Raw genomic sequence first — 26,521 nt, 5'->3', positions numbered from 1 at the left:
CCAAGCATCTTCATCTCTCAGGAGGGAGTGCGACCCCAAAGTCACAGGCGAATGGAGTGAACGCCTACACTCGCGCCCCCTCCCTTTCTTGAATCTTTACCACACCCTACTGCAGATCAATGGTCTGAGACTGCGGGTAGAGAAACTGGACTGGGGTCACTCGGGTTGGTGACCCTGCCGGTTCAAGTCGCGGCCACGCCTGGGGCGTGACCCACCCAGGGGCGTGGCGGGACCTCCGGGGAATCTGGGCATGCGCGGCCCGTGGGGGCGTGGTCCCTCTGGCGCCCGCAGAGAGCGTGCGCGGCGGCCTCAGGCTTCGATTGGCTCCCGCGGCCGGGGAGGCGGAGTCTGACTGCGGCGCTTCCTCCTACCGCAGCTTCCGAGGCGCAGCCCCAGGGGCGGGAACGCCTGTAGCAGCCCGGATACAGAGCGGTGGTAGGCTTAGGGGGCCCTGGAGCCGGAGCTGGGAGCCAGAGTCAGTGCTGAATCCTGGCCTGAGGCTGCGGGCTCTGCGACCCTGCGAGGTGAGAGCGCGGCCACTCCCTGGCTGGCCCCCGCCCCGGCTTGGGGCTCGCGGTGCTCTGCCTGGACATTCTGGCTAGCGAATTTCGACCCTCCGCCCCTGTCACTGCCTTGACTCCTTTCACCAGTCCCGATCTCCAGTCAGCCGAAGGGCACGCTTCACCTCCAGCCTGCACAGTTGGTTTCTGCCAGGCAGGTTGTTCAGCCTTGTAGACCCAGGCTAAGACCCCTTCTCTTACTCGCGAAGAGCTAAAGGAGACCCTCATTCCCCACCTCTGGACCCCCAGTAACTGCTGCTTCTCTTTCCCTTTGCAGATGGACGGGCCAGAAGGCAATGCTGGTCAGCCTGGCCCAGCTGAGAGGTCCCACCGGAGCAGCGTGTCTTCAGTGGGAGCCCGAGGTGGGTCCTTGCTCTGCTCCTCTCTCTGCACCCTCCAGGAGATGTGGCTCTGCCTTGTCTTTTTTACTAATCTTATGTTTTAAGATATCAGGTGTTTATGAGATGTGGCAAACTTAAACAAGCCAGAGGCAGAGCACCTGGGCTTTGTGACTAGCTTAGTGATCCAGTTGGTACTGTCCTTGAATTCCTGCTCTCCTCATTTATAGAACAGTCAAGTCTCACCTGGTTGTGAAATTCGAGTGGGAACATATGAATGAAAAGTGACACCTTCACTTTCTTTGTTCCTTTTCTTTCTCACAAACAGCCTTTCAAAGGCAGGGGTCATTATCTTCCTTTTATAGGGAGAAAACTAGACCCTAGAGAGGTTAAATCACAGGCTTTTGGAAACCTTCAGGTGATCATGATCTTGAGCTTCTCTTCATTGCCTCTGTTTTCCCTCCCTGTGAGTTGGAGCTGAACTTTTTCCCTCCCTGTAAGTTGGAGGTGCCAGGAGATGATTTTTTGATCTCTCAAAGTAGCTGTAGAGACAGAAGAGACTGGGGATCCAAAAAGTACCTTCACAGTTGACTCTAAAGTATGCCCTTCCCTTTCACTGGCTTTCTTCATTTGATTCACAGCCAGTCTTTGAGGGAGGGATATTATCTCTGCTTTTGCAGATGGGTCAGCCAACACTCAAACTGACTAGCCAAAGTCAGCCAGTTAGCCCTAGAGAGCTGACAAGCACTGGAACCCTGGGGTGTGGGCCTCCAAGCTCAGTGTTCCTTTGCTGCCTGTGGTTCCAGGGATGGGAATTTGAATCTTGCTACCCTGCCAAGGGTCTCTCTTTGGCTTTATGCTCCCGATGGAAATCCCATAGCTTGTAACAAGGGAATGCTCAGCTCTTTGGGTTGTCCTTTCCTAGACTGCTTTTTTTTTTTTTTTTTCCTCCCCTTTTGCAGCACTGAGGGCTGAACCCAGAGGCACTGTACCACCGAGCCACATCCTCAGCCCTTTTTAGTTTTTGAGACAGGGTCTCACTAAGTGGGTAAGGCTAGCCTTAAACTTGAGATCCTCTTGCCTTAATCTCCTGAGTCCCTGGGATTACAGGTGTGCACCACCACCACACCTGGCTCCCTAGCCTGCTTAAGGCTTTCTCCTGAAAGGCCACAGTACTGACCTCTGAGGCTTGAAGAGTCCTGAGGAAGCAGAGACATAGAACTTTCTTTGTCTTGGGGTGGCCTTAGGAATCCTCATTCCCTTCCTAGGCAAGACTCATTCTCTCTTTAGTCCAGGCTAAGGGAAACAGTGGGTCACCATCCCTCCTCACTCCCAGCCTCATAGGCTAACTGCTGTGACCTCAGGATGGGTTCAGCTTATGTGCATAGTTCCTCACCTGTGGAATGTTCTTCAGGGCAGAAATGCAGCAGTGCTTGGGGTTGCCAGAGAGCTGGAGGCAGGGGTTTATCATGGCCAGCTCTAAGTTAAGGTGAGGTAAGGCTGGTATCAAGGCCACAGTGCTGGGTTTCTGGGTGGTTTGAGGGTCTCATGGAAGTCCTGATAGGCAGCACTCCTAACAGGGTCTTTTGGAAAGATTGTTGAGGCTCTGTTTCAGGAGTGTAGCCTGGGTCACCCCCAAGGGGTGTAGGATTGTGAAGGGTGCCTGGTCAGCCAGGCTGTGGGCCTTAGCTGACCCTGCCTGGCTTCTATCACAGCTGCTGATGTACTGGTGTACCTGGCCGATGACACAGTGGTGCCCCTGGCTGTGGAGAACCTGCCCTCACTCAGTGCCCACGAGCTGCACCGGGCAGTCCGCGAAGTCCTGCAGCTCCCAGACATTGCCCTAGATGCCTTTGCACTCTGGCTTGTCTCCCCGCTGCTGGGTAAGGCTTGATGGTGAGCAGCCCTGGGCAGGAGGGTTGGAAGGGCACTGACTAGTGCTGCTTCGGGAACCTCTGGCTACTTACTACACATCAGGAGTGTGTCCTGGAGCTAGCTACCCCTTTGAGGATCCAGAGCCCTCGGGAGACTCCTGACTCCTTTATCCCCACTTTTATTTGGCTGGTGGCAGAGGAAAGGCCTGAACCAGGACTCTGGGGGAGGGAGGGAAGGGCTTCCTGTTCACTGAGCATACCTTTTGTGCCACAGCTAGGCCTCACTCTGAGAGCACAATTTCACATCATGTGGCCTAGACCTGTTCTGCAGTGAGGAATTTGAGGTCTCCCAAAACAGAAGGGAGGTGCTGGTCCCTGGACTGTGTTCTGTTCCTTGGGGTTAGGGAAGAAAGTGAGGTGTAACCCAGGAAGCAGCTGCAGTGATGGTGTGGCCTTTGTTGAGGGTGGAAAGGACAGGAAGAGGAAGTACATGATTTCTCTGGACAGGGGTCTCAGCCCTGCCTGGTTTCTGACCCAGTGGCTATACACATCCTGCCCTTTCATATTGGGACCCCAGGGTGGGGTGGAAGTGGGGGCATTGGCCCTCCAGACCCTTACCCAGGAGTCCCTGGGTGAATAGGGTCCCTGGACCTGCTGCCTTGGACAGGAAGAAGGCCACAGGACAGAATGCCCCATGTCATCATCTGGGAAAGTAAATTGGTGCCAGGACCAGGCATGTTTCCTGGGCTTGGACATTCCCTTTGTTGTAGAGGAACAGGGTAGGGAGGTGACTAGTCCCACTAAGAGGGTGAGCAGGATAGCCTGAGTCCAGCCCCAGGCTACCGCCTCTCCTGAGGCCACTGGGGTTTGTGCCTGTCCCCCAGAGGGAGCATCCCAGTGAGTTTAAGTAGAAGAAAGGGAGCTCCCAGCACTCCCACCCCCACCCCCCGCCCCCGCCCGCTTCCTGCGCAGCTGCTGCTCTAGGGCTGCCGCCTACCCTCTTCCTGCTGACCCGTATCTGGCCATTCCACACCCAGCCCAGCTACCCCCCTTCACCCTCAGAGCTTCTGGTCAGGACGGGGCCCCTTGGCTGTATCTTTGGAAAGCTGGGGGTGGTGAGCCTGAGTGGGTATCCCGTGCCTGCCTTGGGAGGCTCCCAGTGCTGCTGCCAGGCAGATTGCTCCCCTCTCCACTTCCTTCACCCCCTCCCTCATCACATTCCTTTCCCCAGTGGCAAGAACTGAATGGGCTGTCTGTGTGGCCTGGCCCATCCAGGGGGAGGATGGCTGAGGCCACTGCGGAGTCAACACCCACCTTGTTCCCAGGCTGGTTTTGGAGGGTGAATGCTACACTTCAGCTTTGCCTCAGGCCCCAGAACCTCTGAGCTCTCCCACAGCACACTGGTGAAACAGTAGCAGAGACCCCAGGGCTAGAGTTCCTGCAAGACAGGGATGGGGTACCGTCTGCAGGAGCCCCCTTGCACATTTTGGTAGAATTTGGCCTCCTAGATGCCACTGTTGTTGCATGGGGGCAGGGCTCCAGGGACTGTCAGTCTTATTTAGGTGACAACCTCCAGGCTTGAAGCCCATCTGGAAGTCTGAAACCATGGGGTTAGCATAGTCCTTTTCTGATAACGGGATCCTCTGAGTTTCCAGGACCTGTAGTGAAGACAGGAGGATGTCCCTGTCCCCAGGTCTCCCCTTCCCCACGTCTCCCCTTCCCCACAGTGTGTCCAGTGGACCCCAGCTAGTGGGTTACTTTGTTTATTCCATAAGAGGGCACAAAGCACTCTGACCCTGGGGAGTGTTCTGCATGCTGGGGGTACAGCAGGGAACCAGACTGATGGAGTCCCTACCCGCAATGAACTCGAAGTTGGTACTTTCAAGTTGAAAGTGTAGAGAAGAGAAGTTTGAAGAACAGAACTCTATTCCTGACTAACTCCTTTTGGCCTTGGCAGTCCCCATCCCTCTGAAAATGATCTTGATGCCCTCGCAGCCCTGACATCCTGTGAGTCTCCAGATAGAGCAGGAGGAGGGACTGATCAGGCAGGAAGGTGGCAAGAGAGCACTTCCAGGAGGGGAGAAAAACACAACTGTTGAGGCAAATGGCATATTCTCCTGCTTGGGGAGTGTGTGGGGCGTGACATATGGGTGGAACTAAGGATCTAAGCGGGAAATGAGGACTGTGGAGCCTCTGGGAATCTGGATCCGAAATGATGGGATAAGAAAGGACTGGAGAAGCTGGATGGAGGGTTAGATGGAAGAACCTGGAGACGGAGGCCAATTTGGAGCTGTGCTCCTGTTTGAGATCAGGATCAGGGTTGGAGCTGGGTGTGGTGGCATGACCTGTAATCCCAGCTACTGGGGAGTCTGAGGCAAGAGGATTGCCAGTTTGAGGCCAGCCTGGGCAACTTAGCAAGACTCCGTCTCAAAATTTTAAGAAAGTTGGGCTAGGGTTGTGGGTCAGTGGTAGAGCGCTTGCCTAGCATGCGCTAGGCAGTGTGTGAGGCATGTGTGAGCCACTGGGTTCGATCCTCAGCACTGCATAAAGACAAATAAATTGTGTCCATCTACAACTAAGAAATATTTTTTAAAAATTTTAGGAAAGTAAAAACCTGGGGATGTAGCTCAGTGGTAGAGTTTAAACCCTTGGGTTTAATCCCTAGTACCTGAAAAAAAAGAAAAAAAGGAGAGATCTGGGTCCAGGTGGAAGTTCCAAAAGGTCCAAAGAATGGAAATGAGGACTCTTGGCACTAGGCTGGCAGGACAAGGAACTCAGCCATCTGCGGGGAGGGGGAGGGGGAGAAGAAGGCCATGTGGGGCAGACGATAGAGGGCAGGTGAGTGACAGGTGTTTTGCTACTCCCCCTCCTGCATCCTCAGCAGACACTTCAGTTCACCTCTGAGTGAGCGTGGAACCCCTCACACCTCTCAAAGGGCAGCACCCCAGGTGGCACTCTGGCCTGTGAGCTGAAGATGCTTGTTCCCTGGTCCGAGGGGCTGAATCTTGGGCTGATAGCACAGAGGTTGAGGCGCTGTGAGTGAGTGTTCAGTCATTGTGCCAGTCCATGTTGGGGCCCTGTGCGCACAGGATCTACTCCTGTCCACGTGTCACTCAGTCTAAAGCAGGCTGAGGCAGTGAGAGCTTGTCAGGTGGTGGAAAGTGCTGGAAAGGCAGGCAGATGAGGGCACAGATAGAAGGTTTTGAGGAGATGCTGCCTTAGTTAGGAGTCCAGGGCAGATGACCTTGAGCTAAGATCTGAGTTGTCCAGTCATGTACAGATCTGGGAGACAGGAATCCAAGGCAAGAAGAGCAGCAAGTACAGATTGTCCCACGACAGTCAGCCTAGGAGTGTTCAGTGATTTAAGGCCTGTGTAGCAGGAACAGAGTGGAGGGGGCGTGGGAGGTAGCCAGGTGAGAGCCAGGCGGGAGCTGGGCGGCACCATCTTGTGTGCCGTGGAGGTGAAGGTGGAGCCTGGCAGTGGGGAGGCCCAGGCCCTGCCAAGGGCAGGGGAAGGCAGCTTCTCCAAACTTTGGGCCCTCATCTCCAGCCTCAGAGTCTGCTTCCTGGTAGTTCTGGGTCTCTCTGCATGCCCCCCCCCCCAGCCCCTTCCATCCACCTCAGCCTGCCTGGGGCTGGAGTGAGCAGGGGTCGGCTGTCTCTGAAGCCCAGTACTCTTTGTGACTCTGGACAAGTCGCTTAACCTCTCTGAGCCCTGTTTTCTCTGAGGATGAAATGGACAATAGAGTTATTAGGGTAAATGCGTAAGAACCACTTGAATTGGTTCTGGACACTCTGTACCTACTCAGTTACTGATAGATGTGACTGTCCTTGTTGTTGCCATGAGTGGGCAGTTATGACGGGGGTGGGTGGGCACCATCAGCCTGCTCCTGAGGCTGCATGGATACCTCTCCTCTCATCCTGCAGAGGTGCAGCTGAAGCCCAAGCACCAGCCCTACAAGGTGGGCCGCCAGTGGCCCGAGCTGCTACTGCGCTTCACTGACGCCCCAGACGACGATGTGGCCATGGGTCAGTGCTGCTTTGGGCAGGTGGAGTTGCCCTAGCTGAGGGCAGGCCCTGCATCTCCCCCAGGTTTGGGCAGCCACTTCTGACGGGAGATCAGGTGCCTAGGGGAGGCTGAATAAGGGCAGCTGGGATGCTTATCGGGCGAGGCGGTGAACTGTGTAGCCCTCTCTCAGGGCCCTTGGCACGAGGGTTTCGTAGTCAAGGTGGGTGAGATTGGGAGCTGGGCCTGAGCCAGTCACAGGGAAGGGCAGCGCTGGGCGGAGCAGGGTGGCTGGCCAGTGACACTGCTTCCCTCCCCAGATGAGCCTTCCCTGCAATTCCGAAGGAACGTGTTCTTCCCAAAGCGGCGGGAGCTCCAGGTGAGGCGTGAGCCCTGGAGAGTACCCAGTCCAGGCCGTGCCAGCTCCCCTTCTCCCTTCATGCCTTGCCCCAGCTGGCTGAGCAGTCCTCTGCCACACTGGCCCACAGATCCACGATGCGGAGGTTCTGCGGCTGCTGTATGAGGAGGCCAAGGGCAACGTGCTGACCGCTCGATATCCGTGTGATGTGGAGGACTGCGAGGTGCTTGGCGCCCTGGTGTGCCGTGTGCAGCTCGGGCCCTACCAGCCTGGCCAGCCTGCTGCCTGCACCCTGAGGTGAGGGCAGGTGACCCAAGGCAGGGGCACCTGGTAGGGGAAGTTGCCCCCACTTATGAGTGGTCATCGGTCCTGCAAGGTGGGGCACAGTCCTGGAATTTGGAGGCCTCAGTCCTATCACACATGCTCACTGTGTGGCCTTGGGTGAGTTGCTCCACCTCTCTGAACCCCCTTTCCCTCATCTGGGCAGAGGAAACCTGGGTGAAGTGCTGTCTAAGAAGACTCCATAGCCCAAGAGGCCCTAGGAAAGTGTGAGGGCGGAGGCTGGCCTCTGGATGAAGTCAGGAGGGAACTGGCCTTGTTCATTGAAGTCACAGCCAGGGACTAACCAATACTGATTCTCCAGTGGCCAGTAACAGTCCAGCTTAATTCCAAACCCAAGGAATGGAACCCCATTCCCCAGACACTCATCCAGCCAGCTGTGTGCTTCCCAACCTTCTCAGGGCTGCCTCTGCCATGTGATATGCAGGCCTTGGGGTGGGGGTAGGGGCAAGGACTGAGTCTGCCCTGGCAGCACACCAGGCCACGCTCTCCCCTCCACGGAGGATGCCGCTGAGGTTTAGAGATACTACCCTGTTACAGTGGATGAGGCAGGAGAGAGGTGTGCAGGACAGGGACCCTGTGCTGGGGCTGATGACTGGGGCCTGGCAAGGACTACCCCAGTCTCAGAGTTGACCTGGAGGGCTGTCAGCTGAGCTGGTCCAAGGCTGGTGGCTGTGGGGCCCAGGCCCTGGTAGTAGGCACATCTGTTCCTCTTGTAAGTGACAACAAACCCAGCTCAAACTGTTGGCACACCTGAGCCCTTGCTCAGGTCGCATTCAAGTGTGGTCAAGGAGCCTCGGCCGAGCTCAGTGCCAGGGCTCAGCTGGAACCCTGCCCCGTTCTCACTCTCCTGGCCTAGCCTTCGTCCTCCTGCCCCTGCCAGCTCAGGCACACTCATGCCATGGGCCCAGTGGTAACTTGCTCTTCCCTTGTGTGACCAGAGCCCTTGGACTCATTCTGGTGACTAGTGAGTTGGTCCCAGGTCCACCCAAAGGAAGCATCATGACGTGAGCAGCCCAGGTCCTTCCATAGGTCCCACCACAAACCCAACAAACCCCGTGAGCTGAGAGCAAGAAAGGCTTTCTCATGGCAAGTGGGAGCTGTTCCTGAATGAAGGGGTATAAGGGGACAGGTGACAAAATGTCCATAGCAGCCCTCTGGGGTCCCCTCCTCATGCCTGCTGGGCCTGGGCCTCCTGAGCCAACATAGGTTCCTTCCCTCTGCCCTTCTGCTGGAGCATCTGCCCCTGCCCTCATGGCCTGGGGTATTTGGGGCTCCAGAATCCTCAACAAGACCCCTCTGCTCTGGTGAAGATGGCAGCACAGTGAGATCTTTTAGCACTGACCTCAGCCTGGGCCCATGCCAGCGCCCCAGCCTTCTGTGTTCGCTGGGATTTGTGTCTGTGTTTCGTATATAGGGAAGATGGAGCCCTGGAGCCTCGTAGACCAAGAGTTCTGACCTTAGTTTATTTTATTTATTTATTTATTTGAAAGATAGAGAGAATTTTTTTTTTTTAATATTTATTTTTTTAGTTTTCAGCAGACACAACATCTTTGTATGTGGTGCTGAGGATCGAACCCGGGCCACACGCATGCCAGGCGAGCGCGCTACCGCTTGAGGCATATCCCCAGCCCCTGACCTTAGTTTATTGGAACAGCCAATCCATGGCCCCCAGAATCCTTGGGTGGCCTAAGATGCGGAAGTAATTGCATGTATGTCGAGATCCTTTCCTGCTTTGTGTGCGTGTGTGATGGGGCGCCCTATTATTCATGAACCTGATTCTAGGCTGGTGTTTTGGCATCTTTATCTGGCAGAAGAAAGCATCAGCCTCTTGCACAAGTTTTTGGTTAGAAAAGCTCCCAGTTCAGAAATGCCAGTCGTCCTTCCTTGTGACACAGACATTGCTCTGAAACCTTCCTGCCGATCTGGTTCCCGATGGGGCCTGCTCTGGCTCTCTTCTTGGGTCCCAGCCTTCCTTTGTCCCTTCCTGCACACTTCGGTGCCTCCCAACTTCCTGTACTCACCTGACCCTGCGTGTCAGCGAGCCCCTCGCAGGGCCCACTGGGACACCCTCCACAGAGCCTAGCACACCACGGTGTTCTCACTAGTGTATCTCCTCTCCTGGGGTGAGAATGGGCCTGGTGGACCCTGAATCTGTCCCTTCTGCCAGCTTGGTGGTGTTTCCTTGGGTCTCCTGGGTGGGGAGCTGGTGCTGAGGGGGAGGCAGGCAGGGTCTGCCGTGTGGAGGCTCTTCGCAGCATGGATGGTGCCACAGACTGGGACAGGACTCAAGGGACAGGCATGTGTCCAAGGGCTTCTGCTCGTGGCTACATGGGCTGGCTCCTAGAGCAGTAGGAAAGAGCAGGATCAGAGTGGATGAGACCTGGGCTGCCCTCAGGGGGCTCCCACTCCAATCCTGGGCCTGGGCCTGGAGTCTTACGTGTTTAGGGTGGCAGTAACTATCACTGGTGCCCGTGGTGGCAGTACCGTCCTCATTCTGCAGATGAAGCAGCACAAAGCAGAGAAGATACCTCTTGCCAGTTGGCAGCTGGTCAAGGCAGAGGCAGGTCCAACTCCAGAACCTGCCCTGTAGAGGGGCAGATCTGCCCCCCGCCATGGCTGGTATGCCTACCTGGGCCTCTTACCCAGTGGCTGGCTTGGAGGTCACTTCCTCTGGTCACTCTGTTTTTCTTACAGGGGAGAGCGCCCCCACCTGCACTTGACAGGAGCCCCTCCTGGCCAGGATGGGTTGGCCATTGAGCCAGGCTCAGCAGGCCCTAGCTGAAATGGAACAGTGGGGTTCCTTCTAGGGGTCCATGTCCATGGCAGGGGAGAGCCCTGGTGAGCACATATGCCCTGTGGGTCCCCAACCAGGCACCAACCAAGCCCTTCCTTTCCCCCTGCGTGTGGCACCCACACCCTGAAGTCCTTGGCACCTCTGGTAGGGCCACCAGCACCCACTTCCTTCCTCCACAGAGAGAAGCTGGACTCCTTCCTCCCTGCCCATCTCTGCAAACGGGGCCACGGCTTCTTTGCTGCCTTCCGGGGCCGCAGTGCCAAGTCTGGGACGGGCGAGCAGGGCTTGCTGAACGCCTACCGCCAGGTCAAGGAAGCAGTCGGCAGCAGCGACAGCGGGCAGGAGGCCACCCTGGGCTCCCACTACCGTGCCTACCTCCTCAAGTGCCACGAGCTGCCCTTCTACGGGTGAGCAGCCTCGGCCCTGGCGCCCCTGCTCACAGCCCGGCAGGCTTGTCCAGGCAGCTGCCCGTGAGCCCCTGGAGCCCCAGCTGCTCCGTCCTTCCTGTGAAGCGCGGTCTTGGCATGAGCGCTAGGCCTAAGCCGGGTACCTGTGCTCCCCGCTCCTGTCCCAGGCCAGGACACCTGGATGGCTCTCCTCCCACCTGCCATGGTCACTTAGTCACTGGCCTGGCCGAGCACCCGCACTCAGCTCTCTGGCTCACCCGGTCAACGTATCACAAATAGCTGCCGCGCACCTACTGCACGCTGGGCACTCTGCACTGAAGGGACCTCACGAGCCAGAGGCCCTGTGGTCCCTGCCTAGTGAAGCTCATGTGCGAGGCGGGGGAGAGAGGGGGTCACCTGCAGGCAGGCATGGCAGCCAGGCGAGTAGAGGAGGGTGTGGCAATGAACCACAGGCTTGGCACAGGCCCAGTGGTAATGACAGAGACCTGAGACAGACATAGTCAGGTCAGGATGATCCCTAGAGACCAAGCGCCGCATGCTGCACTGCTGCAGCTTCGAGTCCTGTGCGCGTGCACTGTTGGGCTCGCCCTCGTTGTTGAGGCTGATGATGGACATCAGCCTTGCTGAGGTGGGACAGGTGGAAGAGGGGGGAGGGCTTGGCAACCAGTGCCACTGGCTTCCACAGTTGTTTTTTTTTTTCCTCTCACTGTGTGTTGGGGATGGAACCCAGGGCCTTGTGCATGCTAGCTAGGCAAGCACTCTACTAGCTCTACTACTAAGCTACACTTTACTTTTTAGGTACTGGGGATTGAACCCCGAGGCTCTTTATGACTGAATCACATCCCTAGCACTTTTTATTTTGTATTTTGAGACAGGGTCTCACTAAGTTGCTTAGGGTTTTGCTAAGTTACTGAGGCTGGCCTCAAACCTGTCCTCCTGCCTCAGCCTCCTGAGTTGCTGGGACTACAGACGTGTACCACTATGCCCAGCTCCCTCTCAGCCTTTTTCTTTCTTTCTTTGTCTGGTTTTTTGTTTTGTCTTGTTTTGGGTGGTGCTTGGGATCGAACCAGGGCCTCACAAATGTTAGGCTATTTCTCTAACATCCCTTCTCAAGTCTTTTTTTTTTTTTTTAATATTTATTTTTTAGTTGGATACAATATCCTTTTTTATTATTTATTATTTATATGTGGTGCTGAGCATCAAACCCAGGCCTCCCACATGCTAGGCCAGCGCGCTCTCGCGCTCTGCGGCTGAGCCACAACCCCCCCCCCCCCAACCTTCTCAGTCTTAAGCCTAGAAAGTTGTTACCGGGCCGGCCTTCACTTCTCTTTTGTCCCAGCAGGTCCTTGCTGCTCAAGCATCTTTGTCCTGGACAGTGGGCAACAGGGCTCTGTGGCTACTTCTAGTGACCTTAGCCTTGACCCCCAGGCCAAGTCCCAGGCTCCAGGCATTCCTGAGCGCAGCTTGCTTTGTCCCCCTTCCTGGGTTCGTGCTCTCTCCTGTCTCTTCTGCCCTGTGCCACCCAGTCCCTTATGTCCTGCACTGCTGGCTTATATGCCACCACCCCCATGAAACCTCCCCTCACCCTGCTCAGTTCTTCCTCCTCCAGAGCAGGCTTCTGTTTAACCCAAACAGATTAAGCCATCTTAGAGCACAGAGCGGTCCTCCCCAGTGTGCCAAGTGCTGGAAGGAGCGACTGACCCTCGTCTCCTCCCCAGCTGTGCCTTCTTCCATGGCGAGATTGACAAGCCAGCCCAGGGCTTTTTACACCGGGGCGGACGCAAGTCAGTAACTGTGGCCATCAGTCTGGAAGGCGTGCATGTCATCGACAGCAGGGAGAAGGTACGGCCTCCAGTGCTCTGGGGTGGGACCTTAGGCCACCTCTGTGGGTCAGAAGGGAGTGAGGTCTTGCCCAGGCATTCCTAGTTCCCCTGGGCCTATTACAGTGAGTGGACTGTGCCTCCCGCTTGTCCCTGGAGGCCTGCTTCCTCAGGTCTGCTCTGGGTCAGCTTTTCTGCCTCAGGTACTGGGCTGCACGTGGCCAGAGCGGGGAGGAAGCTGCAGCAGGGATCTTCCCTTTGAGCTTAGGAAGTCAGGGTGCCTGGCTGCTCTGCTTGGCCAGTGGTGGAGTCCAGCTGCTGGCGTTCCAGAAAGACCCTACAGCTGGGAGCCCAGGGGGGGACCCAAGGCCCGCTGTTCCCTGGTCGTGGCTGGCTTGCCTGTGTCTGCCAGTGTAGGCGTCTGTGCCAGCAGCTCTCCCTGTGCAGTGACAGCTTCCCTGCACTTGGGCACAAGAACCCTCCCAAACTGGCTGAAGAGTTTTGACTGACATCCCTTTGTCCCAGGCAAGGACTCCAGCCCTTCCTGGCCGGCTGGTCTCATGGCAGAGACCTCCCTGTCCCACTGCCCCCTCCCTGAGGTGACTCAGCAGTCAGGGCCCTTGCCCCACGGGTGGGAGCCTGAGGAATAAGGTTCTCGGCCTCCCTGGACCCCAGCCCCCAGGAGCATGCCGGATGCCGGCTCCCCTCCTTAGAGAAACACATGGAGGAGTTTAGACAGCCCAGAGAGACAAACACCCCAGCAGGAGTCCCCTCCAGGCTGAGGCTGAGTGGGACAGGGTGGGGTGGCCACTGCCAGGTGAGCAAGCCTCGCTCTCCCCCCACCCCCCAGCACGTCCTGCTGGGCCTCAGCTTCCAGGAGCTGTCCTGGGACCACACCTCCCCCGAGGAGGAGGAGCCTGTGTTGTGGCTGGAGTTCGATGGGGACAGTGAGGGTGTGCCTGTCAACAAGCTGCTCAGGATCTACTCCAAGCAGGTAAGTGGGGAGCATGTAGTGGTGTCACCCCACAGGGCAGGCTCTGCTGGGCCGGGGCTGGCAGGGGAGGACTGCCCTGCAGCTCTCACAGCCCGAGGTGGTGGCAGTGGCAGCTGCCCTTGGAGCAGCTGTTCCTTGAGGCTTTTGCAGTTCCGCATGAGCAGCTGCACTATCTTCTCCTGTGCTCAAGGCCCCATGAGGTCAGCGCTGTGGCTACTCCAGGTCTCAGATGAGGAGCACAGACATTAAGGTTCAGCCTTCAGTGAGCTTCTGTATGTGGCCTGTCCATGTACCCGGCGAACCTTTGGCCCCAACCTCCATTCCCCTGCGCCTCCTCCCACCCTGGTTGTCGGATCCCTTGAAGGGTTGTTCTTGCTCCTCCTCTCCTCTCTTGGCACGTAGATGAGTTCAGGGACTCCCATCTTTAAAAGCACATGTCCTCTCCCGCAGGTGGCATCGTAGGTCTTACCAAGAGGTGGGAAACAACCAGTGTCCCATCGGGGTGGATGGGTCAACCAGTTGTGCTCCACCCTTCAGTGTAACGGATGCAGCCTTCCGAGGCTGGTTCTCTGCACTGAGCAGCATGATTCTGAGGCTCATCCATACACTTGGTTCTCTTTGGGGGAGGGGGTGGTGCTGGGATGGAACCCAGTGCCTCCAGCCATGCTAGGCAAGCAAGCGCCCTAACACTGCCCAGCCCCTGTTCATTCCCCTTATTCTCAAGTGGGTTTCCATTGCCCGACGTACAGCAGTTCACCCTCTCACCCACTGGGGAGGTTTGGTTCTCAGTTTTTTGGTTTTATTAGTAAAGCTGCTCCAAACATTTATGTATAGATTTTATGTGGGCATAGGTCTCCTTTTGTATAAAAACCTGGGAGTGAGATTTCTGGGTTGTGTGATAAACACGATTAACTTTAGGACCTCCCAGAGTGGGTTCAGTGCCACATGCCTGTAATCTCTGCAGTTTGGGAGGCTGAGACAAGAGGATTACAAGTTCAAAGCCAGTATTAGCAATTTAACAAGGCCCTAAGTTACCTAGTGAGACCCTATCTGAAAATAAAAAAAGAGCTGGGGATGTGGCTCAGTGGTTAGGCACCCCCATGTTCCCAGGTACAAGAAAACAAGTTAATGGACTTCAGATTTTCACAAAATCATGCTCAACCTACAGTTAAGTCTTGAAATTTTAGAACTTTGATTTGTTTGTTTTTGCTTTTTCAAAGTTGTTTGGGGACCAGCCATGGTGGTGTACACCTGTAATCACCAACTTGGAACGCGGAGGCAGGAGGATCACAACTCGGCAAGACCCTGTCTCAAAAAAATAAAAAATAAATTAAAAGGAGTAAGGATGTAGTACAGCGGTCAAGCACTCCTGTGTTTAATCCCCAGTATGAAAACAAATTTATTTTGGCTATTTTAGTTCCTTTGCAATTTCAATATGAATTTTATTTTATTTTATTTATTTTATTTTTTTAGTTGTTGATTGACCTTTATTTATTTACTTATATGTGGTGCTGAGGATCAAACCCAGTGCTTCGCATGTGCTAGGTGAGTGCTCTACCGCTGAGCCACAACCCCAGCCTGTTTATTTATTTTTAAATTGGGGGTTGGGATATAGCTCAGTTGGTAGAGTGCTTGCCTCACATGCACAAGGTGCTTGGTTCAATCCCCAGCACCACACACACACACAAATTTGTTGTAAATAGACAGAATGTCTTTATTTTGTTTTATTTTTATGTTATGTGGTGTTGAGGATTGTACCCAGGGCCTCACACATGCTAGGCAAGCGCTCTACCACTGAGCCATGGCCCCAGCCCTCCATATGAATTTTAGAATTAGCATGCTGATTTCTACCCTTCTCCTGTCTGCCCCCCTCCCCCCAAGAATACACTACCCGGGATTTGTTTTTGTTTTTTGGTACTGGGAATTGATCCCAAGAATCTACCAATGAGCTACATCTCTAGTTCTTTTAATTCTTATTTTTAAACAGGATTTTAATAGGTTGCCTTGAACTTGGGATCCTCCTGCCCCAGCCTCTCAAGTAGCTGGGCACCACCTGGATTTTGATTAAGATTGCATTGACAACTTTGGAGATAACTGACTGGCTTCAGTCCACTCATTTCTACTTTGGGGTGGGTGGGGGGTTCTGAGGATGGAACCCTGGGCCTCATGTGTGCTAGGCAAGTGCTGTACCACTGAGCCACACCCCCAGCCCCCACTTATTTCTGTATCTCCTCCGTTTAATTGTCTTTGGTTTCTTTCATTAGCATTTTGTTAGCTTTATGCCCTTTTCTTTTCCATTTTTTGCCCTCTGCTCTGTGTCTGGTAGTACTCTTGCCATTTTGATTTCCAGTCATTCACTGTGGCACATGGACAGCAGCCGTGTATTCTGCAGCCTTGTTCAGCTCACTCACCTAGTCTGGTAGTTTTCCTGCAGGCCATTATATTGTTTGTGAATGGGGACAGTTAGAGTTGTCACCTTCTGATTTGTCTGCCTGTCGCTTGTCCTGCCTGGTGTTCACAGACTGAGCGGACATCCCAGCCTGCCCTGGTCTGTGGGAAGACCTGGTTTTGCCCAATGTGAGAGCGGCCTTAGCTGTAGGCTCCTCCCAGCCCCTTCATGGGGCCGAGGAGCCTGCGTGCTGGTCATCCCCAGGGCCTGGAGAGTGCAGTTCTGTGAAGGGGTGTTGTAAATGGGGGTTGCATTGTGACCCCCCAAGCATTAAGCTCTGCCTCAGCTCTTGTTCCAAGGAGCTTAGGGTGCTCCTCATTGTGTTTGCAGTTCATGTAGGACTGTCCCCCCCAGCTGCCACCTGTGCACAAGCCCACTGCCCGCTCTTGGACAGTGAGAGAAGAAGGACCCTGTGGACATGCCCAGAGGGCAGTGCGGAAACTAGGCCTCAGCTGCTGCTCTTCCTCTGGGGCCAGGGAACTGCCCACTCTCCCACTCCTCCCGAGGGCACGCTGTGCTGTTGCTGAGGCCTCAGGCCACACTGGGGATAGTTGGGCTGGACCAGTACAGGGGCTACCAGCAGGTACCCAGCCCATCTCCACAATCAGTTCTTGGTCCTGGGGGCCTCTCCTCGGAAGCACAAGAGCTTGACTCCCCCTGCCATTTCCCAGTCCCTGCAGCAACACCTGGCTCACAGTAGATGCTCAAATGGGTGCCACCCTTGGACAGCCTTCTGTCTGTGACACCCTGAGAAACCGAGGTCTCTGTATTGTGTCCAGCTATGGCCGCAGACATCTGGCTACCTCACCTTTTATGTCTGTGCATTCTGTTTTTAAATCTATTAGAAGATGTCACTTTTGAAGAATGTGCTCAGAGGGAGCCACCCCCACCAGTGACAACACCCCACTTCCCCAGGCCTGCAGGTGCTCCCAGCCGGCACACAGTGGCTTTCTGTAGCCGAGCGCCCCCTCCCTTCCTCACCCTCTCTGGAGCTGCTGAGTTTCTGGAAGCCCAGCCGGGCTTCTCCTCCTGCTCCAGCCCACACAGGCAGCCTTCCCAGGCTGTGCCTTCTGACTGGAATGTTCTTTCTTTTCCACGTCACCTCCCAGACCAGGGGACCCTGCCTCAGCCTCCTGAGTCACTGGGATTACAGGTGTGTGTCACCATGCCCAGTGCACCCGGCCTCACCTCTGGAGTCTTCATGTGGGACACCTCTCCTGCCCCCTGGTCCCCAGAGCACCCACTGCAGCCCTCCCTGCCTTGGGAATGGTGTGGTTCCTAAGTCCTCCCACCTCCTCGCCACTGCCCCCACCCTCCAAGAGGGCAGGGCCTTGGGTCTATATATCTGATGTCACTTAGCCATGGCCATGGCAAGGCTGGGCCACAAGCCTCACGCTGGCCCTGCTCCTCTCCCAGGCCGAGCTGATGAGTGGCCTCATTGAGTACTGCATCGAGCTGAACCTGGCCTCAGAGCCCGCTGCTCCCCAGGAGAGCACATCCGTCCCCCGCTCGGCCGCGGGGCCCTCACCACCTCCCACTCAGCGCCCCAAGCTGCGGAGGCAGGGCAGCGTGGTGTGCAGCCGGATCCAGCATCTCTCCACCATTGACTACGTGGAGGACGGTGAGCCACCCATCACATCCACGCACGCACACTCATGCATGCCCCAGGGACTCCATGGGTGGAAAGCTCTGGAGCCATGGGTTAGCCTGTGTGCACTGCCACACCTAGGTTCTTTGTACATCTTGGTAGCATTTAAATTTCTTTCTTTTTTTTTTTTTTGTTACTGGGATTGAACTTGGGCACTCGACCACTGAGCCACATCCCCAGCCCTATTTTGTATTTTTCTTTTAGAGACAGGGTCTCACTGAGTTGCTTAGCATACCACCATTGCTAAGGCTGGCTTTGAACTCAGGATCCTCCTGACTCAGCCTCCCCAGCCACTGGGATTACAGGTGGGCACCACCATGACTAGTCCCAGCCCTTGTTTTATTTTATTTATTTATTTATTTATTTATTTATTTTTAGAGAGAGAGAGAATCTTTTTTGTAGATGGACACAACACAATGCCTTTATTTTTATGTGGTGCTGAGGATCGAACCCGGGTCTCGCGTGTGCTAGGGACTTTTCTTATTTTTTGAGAAAAGTTCTAAGTTGCTTAGGGCCGTGCTAAGTTGCTGAGGTGGCTTTGAACTCGGATCATCCTGCCTCAGCCTCCTGAGTTGCTGGGATTTCAGGTGTGCATCACCATGCCCAGTGCATTTAAATTTTTTAATGTGAAGCCAGGCATAGTGGTGCACACCTTAATCCCAGCATTTTAGGAGGCAGGAGGCCAGCTTCAGCAACTTAGGGAGACCCTGTCCCAAAATAAAATTAAAAGGGCTGGGGACATAGCTCAGTGACAGAGTGCCCCTAGTTTAATCCTTAGCACCAGAAAAAAATTTTTTTTTTTTTTTTTAACCAAGAAGCATGTTATTTTGGTCTTATTTCCAGCCGGTTATTATAGACAACTTACCTATAACTGATTTCTTCCTTGGATTCTGAACTGTCTCCTAAGAGTAAATTCCTGGGAGTGGACTTACTGGGTTTGAGGGTGTGCAGGGTAAGACTTTGGATACCTGCCACCTTCCAGAGAGGCTGTGCCCATCCGTGCCCTCCCATCAGAGACAGGAGCCCTCTCCACCTTCACCCTTCACCTCCAAGGCCATGTCTGCCTTGGAGAGAACTCTTGGTGTCTGAGTACCAGTGAAATCGGAGCATTTTCATGCACCTGTACACATGTATATTTCCTTCATGAATGACTGTTCATTTCTTTTGCCCATTTTTGTTCTGTTGCTTTTTTTTTTAACCTCTTGAGATCAGTGGACCCTGGGCTCTGACTCCAGCCCTGCAAAAACAAAACAATGAACATCTTACACGAATAGGGGATGTGTAACAACTAGAGTTTGATGTTATTGTTAACGAAAGCTCACACTTCATTCTGATTTCCTTGGTTTTTGCCTAATGGCCTTCTGTCCCAGGGTCCTAGCCAAGAGACATCACAATTAGTTGTCTCCTTAGGCTTCTCTTGGCTGTGACAGTTTCTCAGACTTTCCTTATTTGGTGACCCCGACTGTGTCATACCAGTTGAGGCTTTGGTAGAAAGCCCGTGCTGGGGTTGGTCTGTCGCCTGGGCTCGTGAGTTCTGGGAGAGGAAGACCACAGAGGCCAGTGCTGTCTGTATCGCTGTCAGAGGTGCCCACGGTCTGCGTGCGGCTGGCCGTCGACCTTGATCACCTAGCTTGACGTCAGTAACTTGAGAGAATTCTTTGTTTCCTGGGATTGTCTTTAGTCACTTGTGTCTGTGGCAGGAATTTGGCTTCTTTGGTCAGTTGAAAAGGTTTACGGCAGGTTCCTCGGACAGCTCTGCTGGCCCATGATAAAGCACAGGGCCACTGCCTGGGATTTGGAGCCACGTGTCCCCCCTCATCCTGTTACCTGTGGTAGAGCTGGAGAGTGGATGGGTCTAAAGTGGGCGCTCAGTCCAGACAGGCCCCAAGAGAGCCGTCCACTGGAGACAGACACGGCTTCCTGGGGCCTCAGCACGTGCCTCTGGCTTCCCCACAGGCAGGGGCATCAAGCGGGTGAAGCCGAAGCGCACCACGTCCTTCTTCAGCCGGCAGCTCTCCACGAGCCAGGGCAGCTACACCGTGGTGCAGCCCACCGACAGCCCGGAGCAGGGCTGAGGGCAGCCGTCCTCCCAGGCCAGGGCCAGGCCGAGTCGTCTCCAGAGCTGAGCGTGTGGCGGAAGCCACCTTGGCCATTCAGGGCCTGCTGGGTCAGACCGTGGAGAGGTGGTTTCTGTGCCTGGGATCGTACTGGACTGCAGCGCTGGCCAGCGGCCTCCCGCAGGTCCCTATAACAACCTGCCCTCCCTTGCCTGCACTCTGGGCTCAGCTGCTGTCTCAGGACCACCTGATGGGGCCCCAGCTGCCCCCTCGTACCCCAGACACACCTTCATGCCCATCTCAAGGTGGACAGTGTCCTCTGCTCTGAAAGTACTGCTGGCAGCTTTGAGGGCTGAGGACCAGGGCTGGACCTGCAGGTTCAGCGTGCCTTTGATTTTCCCCTGGACTTGGGTGACCATGTCTGGCATTCCTTCTGCGGCATTCCACCCACACCACAGGGTGGGCTGGCACTCCGAGGAAGTGGGAGGGCCTCCTGGGACTGGACCATGCCGAAGAAGGTGAGGTCCCCCTGGCACCCCTGCCTGGCTGAATGGGACTGGCAGGGTGCCCCCTGCACTCAGGTGACCCTGTGGGCACACAGGATACTAAGCAGAAGGAAAGTGCCTCTTTGTTAGTCTTTAATGTCACTGCTGGGAAGTGGCTGGCTTGTCCAGCAAGCCCACCAGACCCACACTCCACACTGGGAAAATCTCCTGAAAGCCCTCTGTCACTCTCCTAGGCCCAGGCCGTTCCCCCACCCCAGGGCCAGGCGTCTGCGGCAGGTGGGGTCCCCCTCCCCTGCTTTGGTGAAGCCTGTGAACCTTGACAGCACCAGGAGGCGCCCTCTGCTCCTCAGAGCTAAGAGTGCCTTCAGCAATGCTGGGGGTTCCCTGGGGGACAGTCCCTACAGGAGACCTGCTAGCTGGTCTCTTCCCCTCCAAGGACATTGACAAGGGGACTTGGATACAGGTGCTGCCTGCTGTCCCAGTTTTGTCCTCCTGGCAACAGTGGCTTTGTGATGGGAATTATCTGGGAGGAGCCAGGCTCTAGAGGGAGGGCTTTCCGGGCCCTTGGGCTTGTCTGTGGTCTGTGGCTCTCAGTGCCAGGAGAGCAGGCCTGGGTGGCACAGGGCTTGCTCTGCAGTCCCTTCCCAGGGGAGAGCGGGGAAGTGCACACCTCTCGTGCTACAAAAATGAGATCCGCTCACCTCCCTTGGTAGCTTGTGAGGCCCCAGATGTTTCAAGGCGGTTCTGCCTCCCACAGCAGGGACATTATTGTCTTAGTGAATAAGTGGAGAGAGGAGGCCTGGGAGGCTTCTTCAGCCTCTTGGGGTGTCCCTGCTGCGGGACAGCATGAGCTGCTGTGTCCTGCTGCCCCGCCTGGAGTCATGTGACCTCCTGGAGCTGCCAGCTGTCCCTCAGCTCCAGCCCTCTGGTCACTTGGGGCCCACTGACTGTCACTGCACTGTATTCTTATCTGATGGCCAAGGGGCATGGCCGGTGTGCATCCGGGTGCAAACACTGCATGTTTCCCTTCAGCCTTTCTCACTTCCTAAACATCCATTGTGCCTTAACCTTCTCTGCCTGCCCTTTGGGACAAAGCAGTATTCTACTAAATGTCCTCATTCTTTTGTATCATGTGACTTATTAATAAACCCATTTCTAGCAAACTTTGGAGTGGTTTATGAAATACTGAGGGTGTGTTATTGCAGCCTGGGACTTGATTGCCCGCTGCCTGTTTGGTTTTTACTAAGTACGTGTCAAGCCCTCAGGGCTGCCCCACCAGCCCTGGTGGTCCACTGGCGCCCCCAGGGAAGGGTGATTCAGGTGGGCTCTGCAGAGTCCCATACCCTCCCTTGGGCTCCTTGTGTCCTGGGCCTAGCCAGAGGCCATTTGTTCCCCTGAGATCCTGTTAGCAGCACCCAGTTTGGAGGGCAGGGACAGTGTCACACCCACCCTGGAGCACAGTGGGCCTTGCAGGAGGCTGCCACAGCAGTGACACAGGCTCCTCCAACAGGGAGGGGCCCTAGAGATGGGGGGCACGGCACGTGCTCCCACAGCAGTGTGGTTCTGGGACTGGGGCTGTCTCCTGGACATTCCTGACAGTGAATGGTGCCTTGTGCACTGTGTGGCCTCTGCCTGATCCAGACACAGGATGCCATGACCACAGGTACAGCATGAGGCTCTGAGTTGGGTCTGTTTCTTGAATTTTCAGTTGGAAATAATAACAGTGCCCACCTCGAAGGGTTGTCGGGCACTTTAGTGCTGGCATGGGTGGGCGGGCAGCAGGGGTCAACTCTTTCACATTTCAGTTCTGTGGGAGGCTGGGAAGGAGAAGAGGGCCATAGGAGCAGCCCAGGCCATTGGTAACATGGTGTATGACCCCAGACCTGCTGTGTCCCACCCCCAGTGTCACTTCTGTGAACAATCACTACAGTCTTAATGGCTTACACCAGAACATCCAGGATCTCGCAGTTCTGCAGGTGAGAAATTCAGCATGGTCACGAGGGACTGGACTGACTCCCGAGGCTCCAGAAAACAGTCTTGGCCAGCTCCTGAGGCCACTGTATTTCTTGGGTGCTGGCCCCTTTCTCATTAGCCGTCAAGGCTAATGACAGCTGAGTCCTCACGTCACACATGTTAAACATCCACCCTCTCATGTCTTCCTCCATCTGTTCTGGTCCCTCTTCAGCCTGCAAGGACCCTGTGATGACATTGGATCAATTTAAATAATCCAAGATAATCCTCCTGTTGAAGTCAGCTGATACCTGCTGTAGTGGCACATACCTATAATCCTAGGTACTCTGGAGGCTGAGGCAGGAGGACCACAGGTTGGAGGCCAGCCTCAGTAACTTAGACTCTATCTCAAAAAGGACTGGAGATATAGTTCAGTAATAAAGCACCCCTGGATTCCTGGGTTTGATCCCCAGTGCTGGGTGGAAAAAAAAAAAAAAAGGTATGTGTCAGGCCCCACAAGTCCTGGCTTGGCCTCTGCCTAGTAAATACACTGAATCCATTTGTTTCTAGAACAGACTTGCCTTCTCCTGCCTGGGGACCAGGTGTCCTCTTCTTCCCTCCCTGCCTTGGCTTCCTAGCGCACCCCGGCCCACAGCCCCTTGACCCTCCCCAAAACCTGAACCTGTCAGGTAGACCCCTGTCCGCCCTCCATGCTTGCAGGGCCAAGACCCTGTTCATTGTCTCACAGCCTCACTGCTGTGTGGCCTTGGGTGAGTCACATCACCTTCCTGGGACTCCTTTTCCTCATCTCTAAGATGGGAGCAGTCGTCCTAGCTGCTTCCCCATTGCCGTGTGTGCAGGGCGACGGGAAGTGCTCAGGAGGAATGATGGTTCCCTCCCCATAATGCCATTCCATTCCCGGCTTCCCTAGTTTCCTAGGGCTGCCCTCATAAAGTCCCACTCACTGGATGGCTCAACAGGACAGAAATTAAGTCACAGTTCCAGAGGTCAGAATCCCATAAGCAAGATGCTAGTTAGAGGTGACCTGTGTGGGTTGGTGCTAGAGCACTTGCCTAGCACGTGTGAGGCTCTGGATCCCATCCCCAGCACCCCCACCCCAAAAAGGTGTGGACAGGGGCCTCTTCAGTTCCTGGTCCCCTTCCTGGGCTTGTGTAGTCTCTGCTTTTGAGGTCATAAGGCATTTGGGGGGTTGCGGGGAGGGGGTTGAACTCAAGAGCATTCTACCACCAAGCTACATCCTCAGCCCTTGTTAGTTTTTATTTTGAGATAGTCTCACTAAGTCGCCCAGGCTGGCCTGGGGCTTGCAATCCTCCTGCCTCAGCCTCCTGTCCTGAGTTACAGGAGTGTGCCCCCAAGCCCAAGCCCTACTGGCTGCGTTTCCCTGTGTTCCCATTTGCATCTATACACACATGCAGCACGTGACAGAGGAGCAGGCCCCACCCAACACAAGACAACCAGGAACGGTAATGGACAAGGAGAGGGTTGGGGATGAAAGAAGGCTTCCTGGAGGAGCCCTCCAGGCTCAGCAAGGTGGAGGTAAAGGCACAAACCAAGAGGGCTTTAGGAAAGCCTGGGCTGTGACCTTGGAGCCTGACACTGACCACCTGACTCAGGGGAGGAGCAGACCCCAGGACAGACTCACTGCTTGTCCTTCTCCTTGGCAGGGAAGCTTCTGAGCCAAAGGGCACTTCCCTGCTCTAGTACAGCCTGTATCTCAGAGAAGGCTGCCAGTTTACCCAATGTATTTATTTATTTATTTTAAAAATATTTATTCTTCAGTTTTAGGTGGACACAATATCTTTATTTTACATTTATGTGGTGCTGAGAGGATCAAACCCAGTGCCTGTGCACTTTACCATTGAGCCCCAGCCCCCAGTTTACCCAATTTAACCCAGAATGGTCGTGCAGGGTGGGCCCTGGTCCCAAAACCTTAGTCTCTCTCTCTCTCTCTCTCTCTTTTTTTTTTTTTTTTTTTTTGGTGTGTGTGGGGCTGGGGATTGAACCCAGGGCCTTGTGCACGCGAGGCAGCACTTTACCAACTGAGCTACATCCCCAGCCCTAGAACTTTAGTACTCTTAAGTAGCAAGTCTTAAGTTGTTTGGTTTTTTTGTTTTGTTTGTTTAACCAGGGATTGAATCCCAGAGTGCTTAACCACTGAGCCACATCCCTTTTTATTTTTTGAGACAAGTTCTCCCTAAGTTGCTTAGGGCCTCGCTAAATTGCTGAAACTGGCTTGGAACTTGCCTCCTCCTGCCTCAGCTTCCTAAGCAACTAGGTTTATAGGCCTGCGCAGAGAACCTGTTCCTCTTTAACTCAAGGGGCTGACATTGTGGGGTCAAGCACACCCCTGGTCTTGTGCTGCTTGTGCTGCTCCGACTGCAACCAGCAGGGGGCAGCTGAGCCCGCCCTTTCTTTCTGCTTGGCTGCAGAGGGCACAAGCCTGGCACCGCCCTGCTCAGTCAGGCTGCCTGGAACCATAGTCCTACCTGGTACAGAATCTGAAAGCGCTGCCCACGAATCCCCCAACCACAGCAGGTCCCTGACTTCTGACCTCCCAGAACCGTCCATGATGGGGGCAAGGGTCCTGGCCCTCCAAGAACACCAGATAAGAGGCTTCCTTGGGTGTCCACCAGGAGGGGACATGAGTTTTCCAAAGATCAGGAGCCATGTTCTATAAATAAATTCCACTTTGGAATTCTTTTGTATGTTTTCCGTGAAATGGCAGCTTAGTCAAAATATTTAAAGTCAGGGCCATTTGGGGAAACCGGGGAGGTGGGGTGGGCACACCCTGGTGCCAGTCATCTCCCCCCTTTTCCACCCAGTGCCCACAGGAGCTGCCACCCCAGGGGCCTCCCCAACAGGCCCTGTCCTCCCTCACAGCTGTCCTCTCAGCACCTTCCGTCCCCCACACGTACTAAGCTATCTTAAACTTCCACCTGTTTATTTCTCTCTCTTTGGTGGCCTTGAGAATGCTAGGCTAGCGTTCTACCACTGAGCTACACTTCCAGCCTGCATTTTAAACGATTTCACATAAATATAACTTACAACAGGGACATAATAGTCCCGGCTCTTTTCTAGACTTCTATGTCCCCTGCCATGCAACCTTGATTATTTAGTGGGGTTAGCAGTAACTGCTGATACTCTGAGCCAGTGAGCGCAGGCCTCCCACACAATGTCAAGGTCAGCAGCCACACAGTGTTCCCACTTTACCCCCAGAACTCTGTCCCCAAGGAAAGACTTGCTCACAGGCTGTGCCCAGTTAGACCAATGGGGGGGGGGGCGCAAAAAGGATCCTGCAGAGAGGTTCAAGGACAGTCTACTGCTCCAGTGGGGTCACTGTTAGGGCAGTTAGGTCCTGGCCTAAAGGTTCCTATCAAGAGTCACCTATGTGGAAGCCAGGACTGCCAGGGGTCATGGAAAAGGGAAAGGTTTTCTTGGGGGTTTTGCCAACCTAGAGGTGGGAGCTGGCAGGATGTCCTGGGGCACCCTCCCGGGATTCCTGGTGGGTGGTTTGGAGAGGAGGCTGGAAAGGGAGGACCCAGTCCAATGTGGGTGGTATAGAAAAGTTGGGACTTGCTGGGCTCGGTGGTACTGGCCTATAATCTCAGCTTCTCAGGAAGTCGAGGAGGAGGATCATAAATTCAAGGCCAGCCTGGGCAATTTAGTGAGATCCTGCCTTAAAATGCAATTTTGAAATGGTGCTGGGGAATGAACCACAGCACTCCTGGGTTCAATCCCCAGGACCAAAAAAAAAAAAAAAAGTTGCTTCTCCATAAAGTCTAAAGAAGAAGCCCCCTTCAGATCTGCCCCCTCAGTGGCCAAGAAAGGGTCTCAGGAACCAGGTGCCCACAGGTAAGACAGTCAAATGCCAACACAGGGGTGACACCTGTAATTCCAGCGACTCTGAAGGCCAAGGCAGGAGGATTGCAAGCTTGAGGCCATCTTGGGCAATTCAATGAGGCTTGTCTCAAAATTAAAAAGGGTGGAGATTAGCTCAGTGGCAGAGTGCCTCGGGTTCAATCCCCAGTACCTGGGGGGGGGGGGGAGGTGGCAGACAGGCCAGTGCATCCAGTCTGCTTTGCAAACAAGGACAGGAGCTTCTGCCTCCATCTGATGCCCTCTCCCTCAATACCTTCTGCCACCAGTGAAGAGAGGCTGCCCTGAGTTCCCCCGGCCACGCATGTGTTCTCAGTTCCCATGCTGCCCTGTTCCTTCTTCTGTGCCTTTGCATTTATGGAGCACAGGTGACCTGGAAACAGCCTCCTGCCTTCAGTCACTCTACAAATATTTATCTGGAGCCTTGCAGTGGTCAGAGTGACCTTTACAGAATGTCAACTGTAAAGTCCTACATTCACCAAGGCCTGCTATAGGTCAGGACCCTGTGGACACAGAGATGT

At 54.8% G+C, this 26,521-nt stretch overlaps 1 protein-coding gene across 4 annotated transcripts; it reads left to right on the top strand.

Moving 5' to 3' along the window:
* The first annotated feature begins 377 nt into the window (after positions 1-377).
* Frmd8 (FERM domain containing 8) lies at positions 378-21,292 on the top strand. Of its 4 annotated transcripts, XM_027944078.2 has the most exons (11): positions 381-524; positions 838-922; positions 2,614-2,781; positions 6,700-6,801; positions 7,099-7,157; positions 7,267-7,433; positions 10,452-10,679; positions 12,398-12,521; positions 13,350-13,493; positions 17,359-17,563; positions 19,547-21,292. In XM_027944078.2, exons 2-11 carry the CDS (start codon positions 838-840, stop codon positions 19,663-19,665), a joined length of 1,401 nt encoding a protein of 466 aa, XP_027799879.2. In that variant the 5' UTR covers positions 381-524; the 3' UTR covers positions 19,666-21,292. The 4 variants fall into 4 exon arrangements, with proteins under 4 accessions (XP_071472170.1, XP_071472171.1, XP_027799880.2 ...); XM_071616069.1 differs by lacking the exons at positions 17,359-17,563; positions 19,547-21,292 and adding an exon at positions 17,052-17,345 and having other exon boundaries at positions 378-524; XM_071616070.1 differs by lacking the exons at positions 17,359-17,563; positions 19,547-21,292 and adding an exon at positions 14,714-15,034 and having other exon boundaries at positions 379-524.
* Positions 21,293-26,521: the final 5,229 nt, after the last annotated feature.

Source organism: Marmota flaviventris, chromosome 9 (assembly GCF_047511675.1).
Source record: "Marmota flaviventris isolate mMarFla1 chromosome 9, mMarFla1.hap1, whole genome shotgun sequence".
Classification (NCBI taxonomy): domain Eukaryota; kingdom Metazoa; phylum Chordata; class Mammalia; order Rodentia; family Sciuridae; genus Marmota; species Marmota flaviventris.
The sequence above is the reverse complement of the archived record's forward strand: the minus strand, read 5'-3'. Positions and strand labels throughout refer to the sequence as shown.

What these genes read in the sequence shown, in the direction of transcription:
- Frmd8 (XM_027944078.2), top strand. Translation starts at nt 838, where the DNA reads ATGGACGGGCCAGAAGGCAATGCTGGTCAGCCTGGCCCAGCTGAGAGG. An exon ending in CACGAGCTGCCCTTCTACGG is followed by an intron (nt 10,680 to 12,397) that starts GTGAGCAGCCTC and finishes TCTCCTCCCCAG; the next exon opens with CTGTGCCTTCTTCCATGGCG. An exon ending in CATTGACTACGTGGAGGACG is followed by an intron (nt 17,564 to 19,546) that starts GTGAGCCACCCA and finishes GCTTCCCCACAG; the next exon opens with GCAGGGGCATCAAGCGGGTG.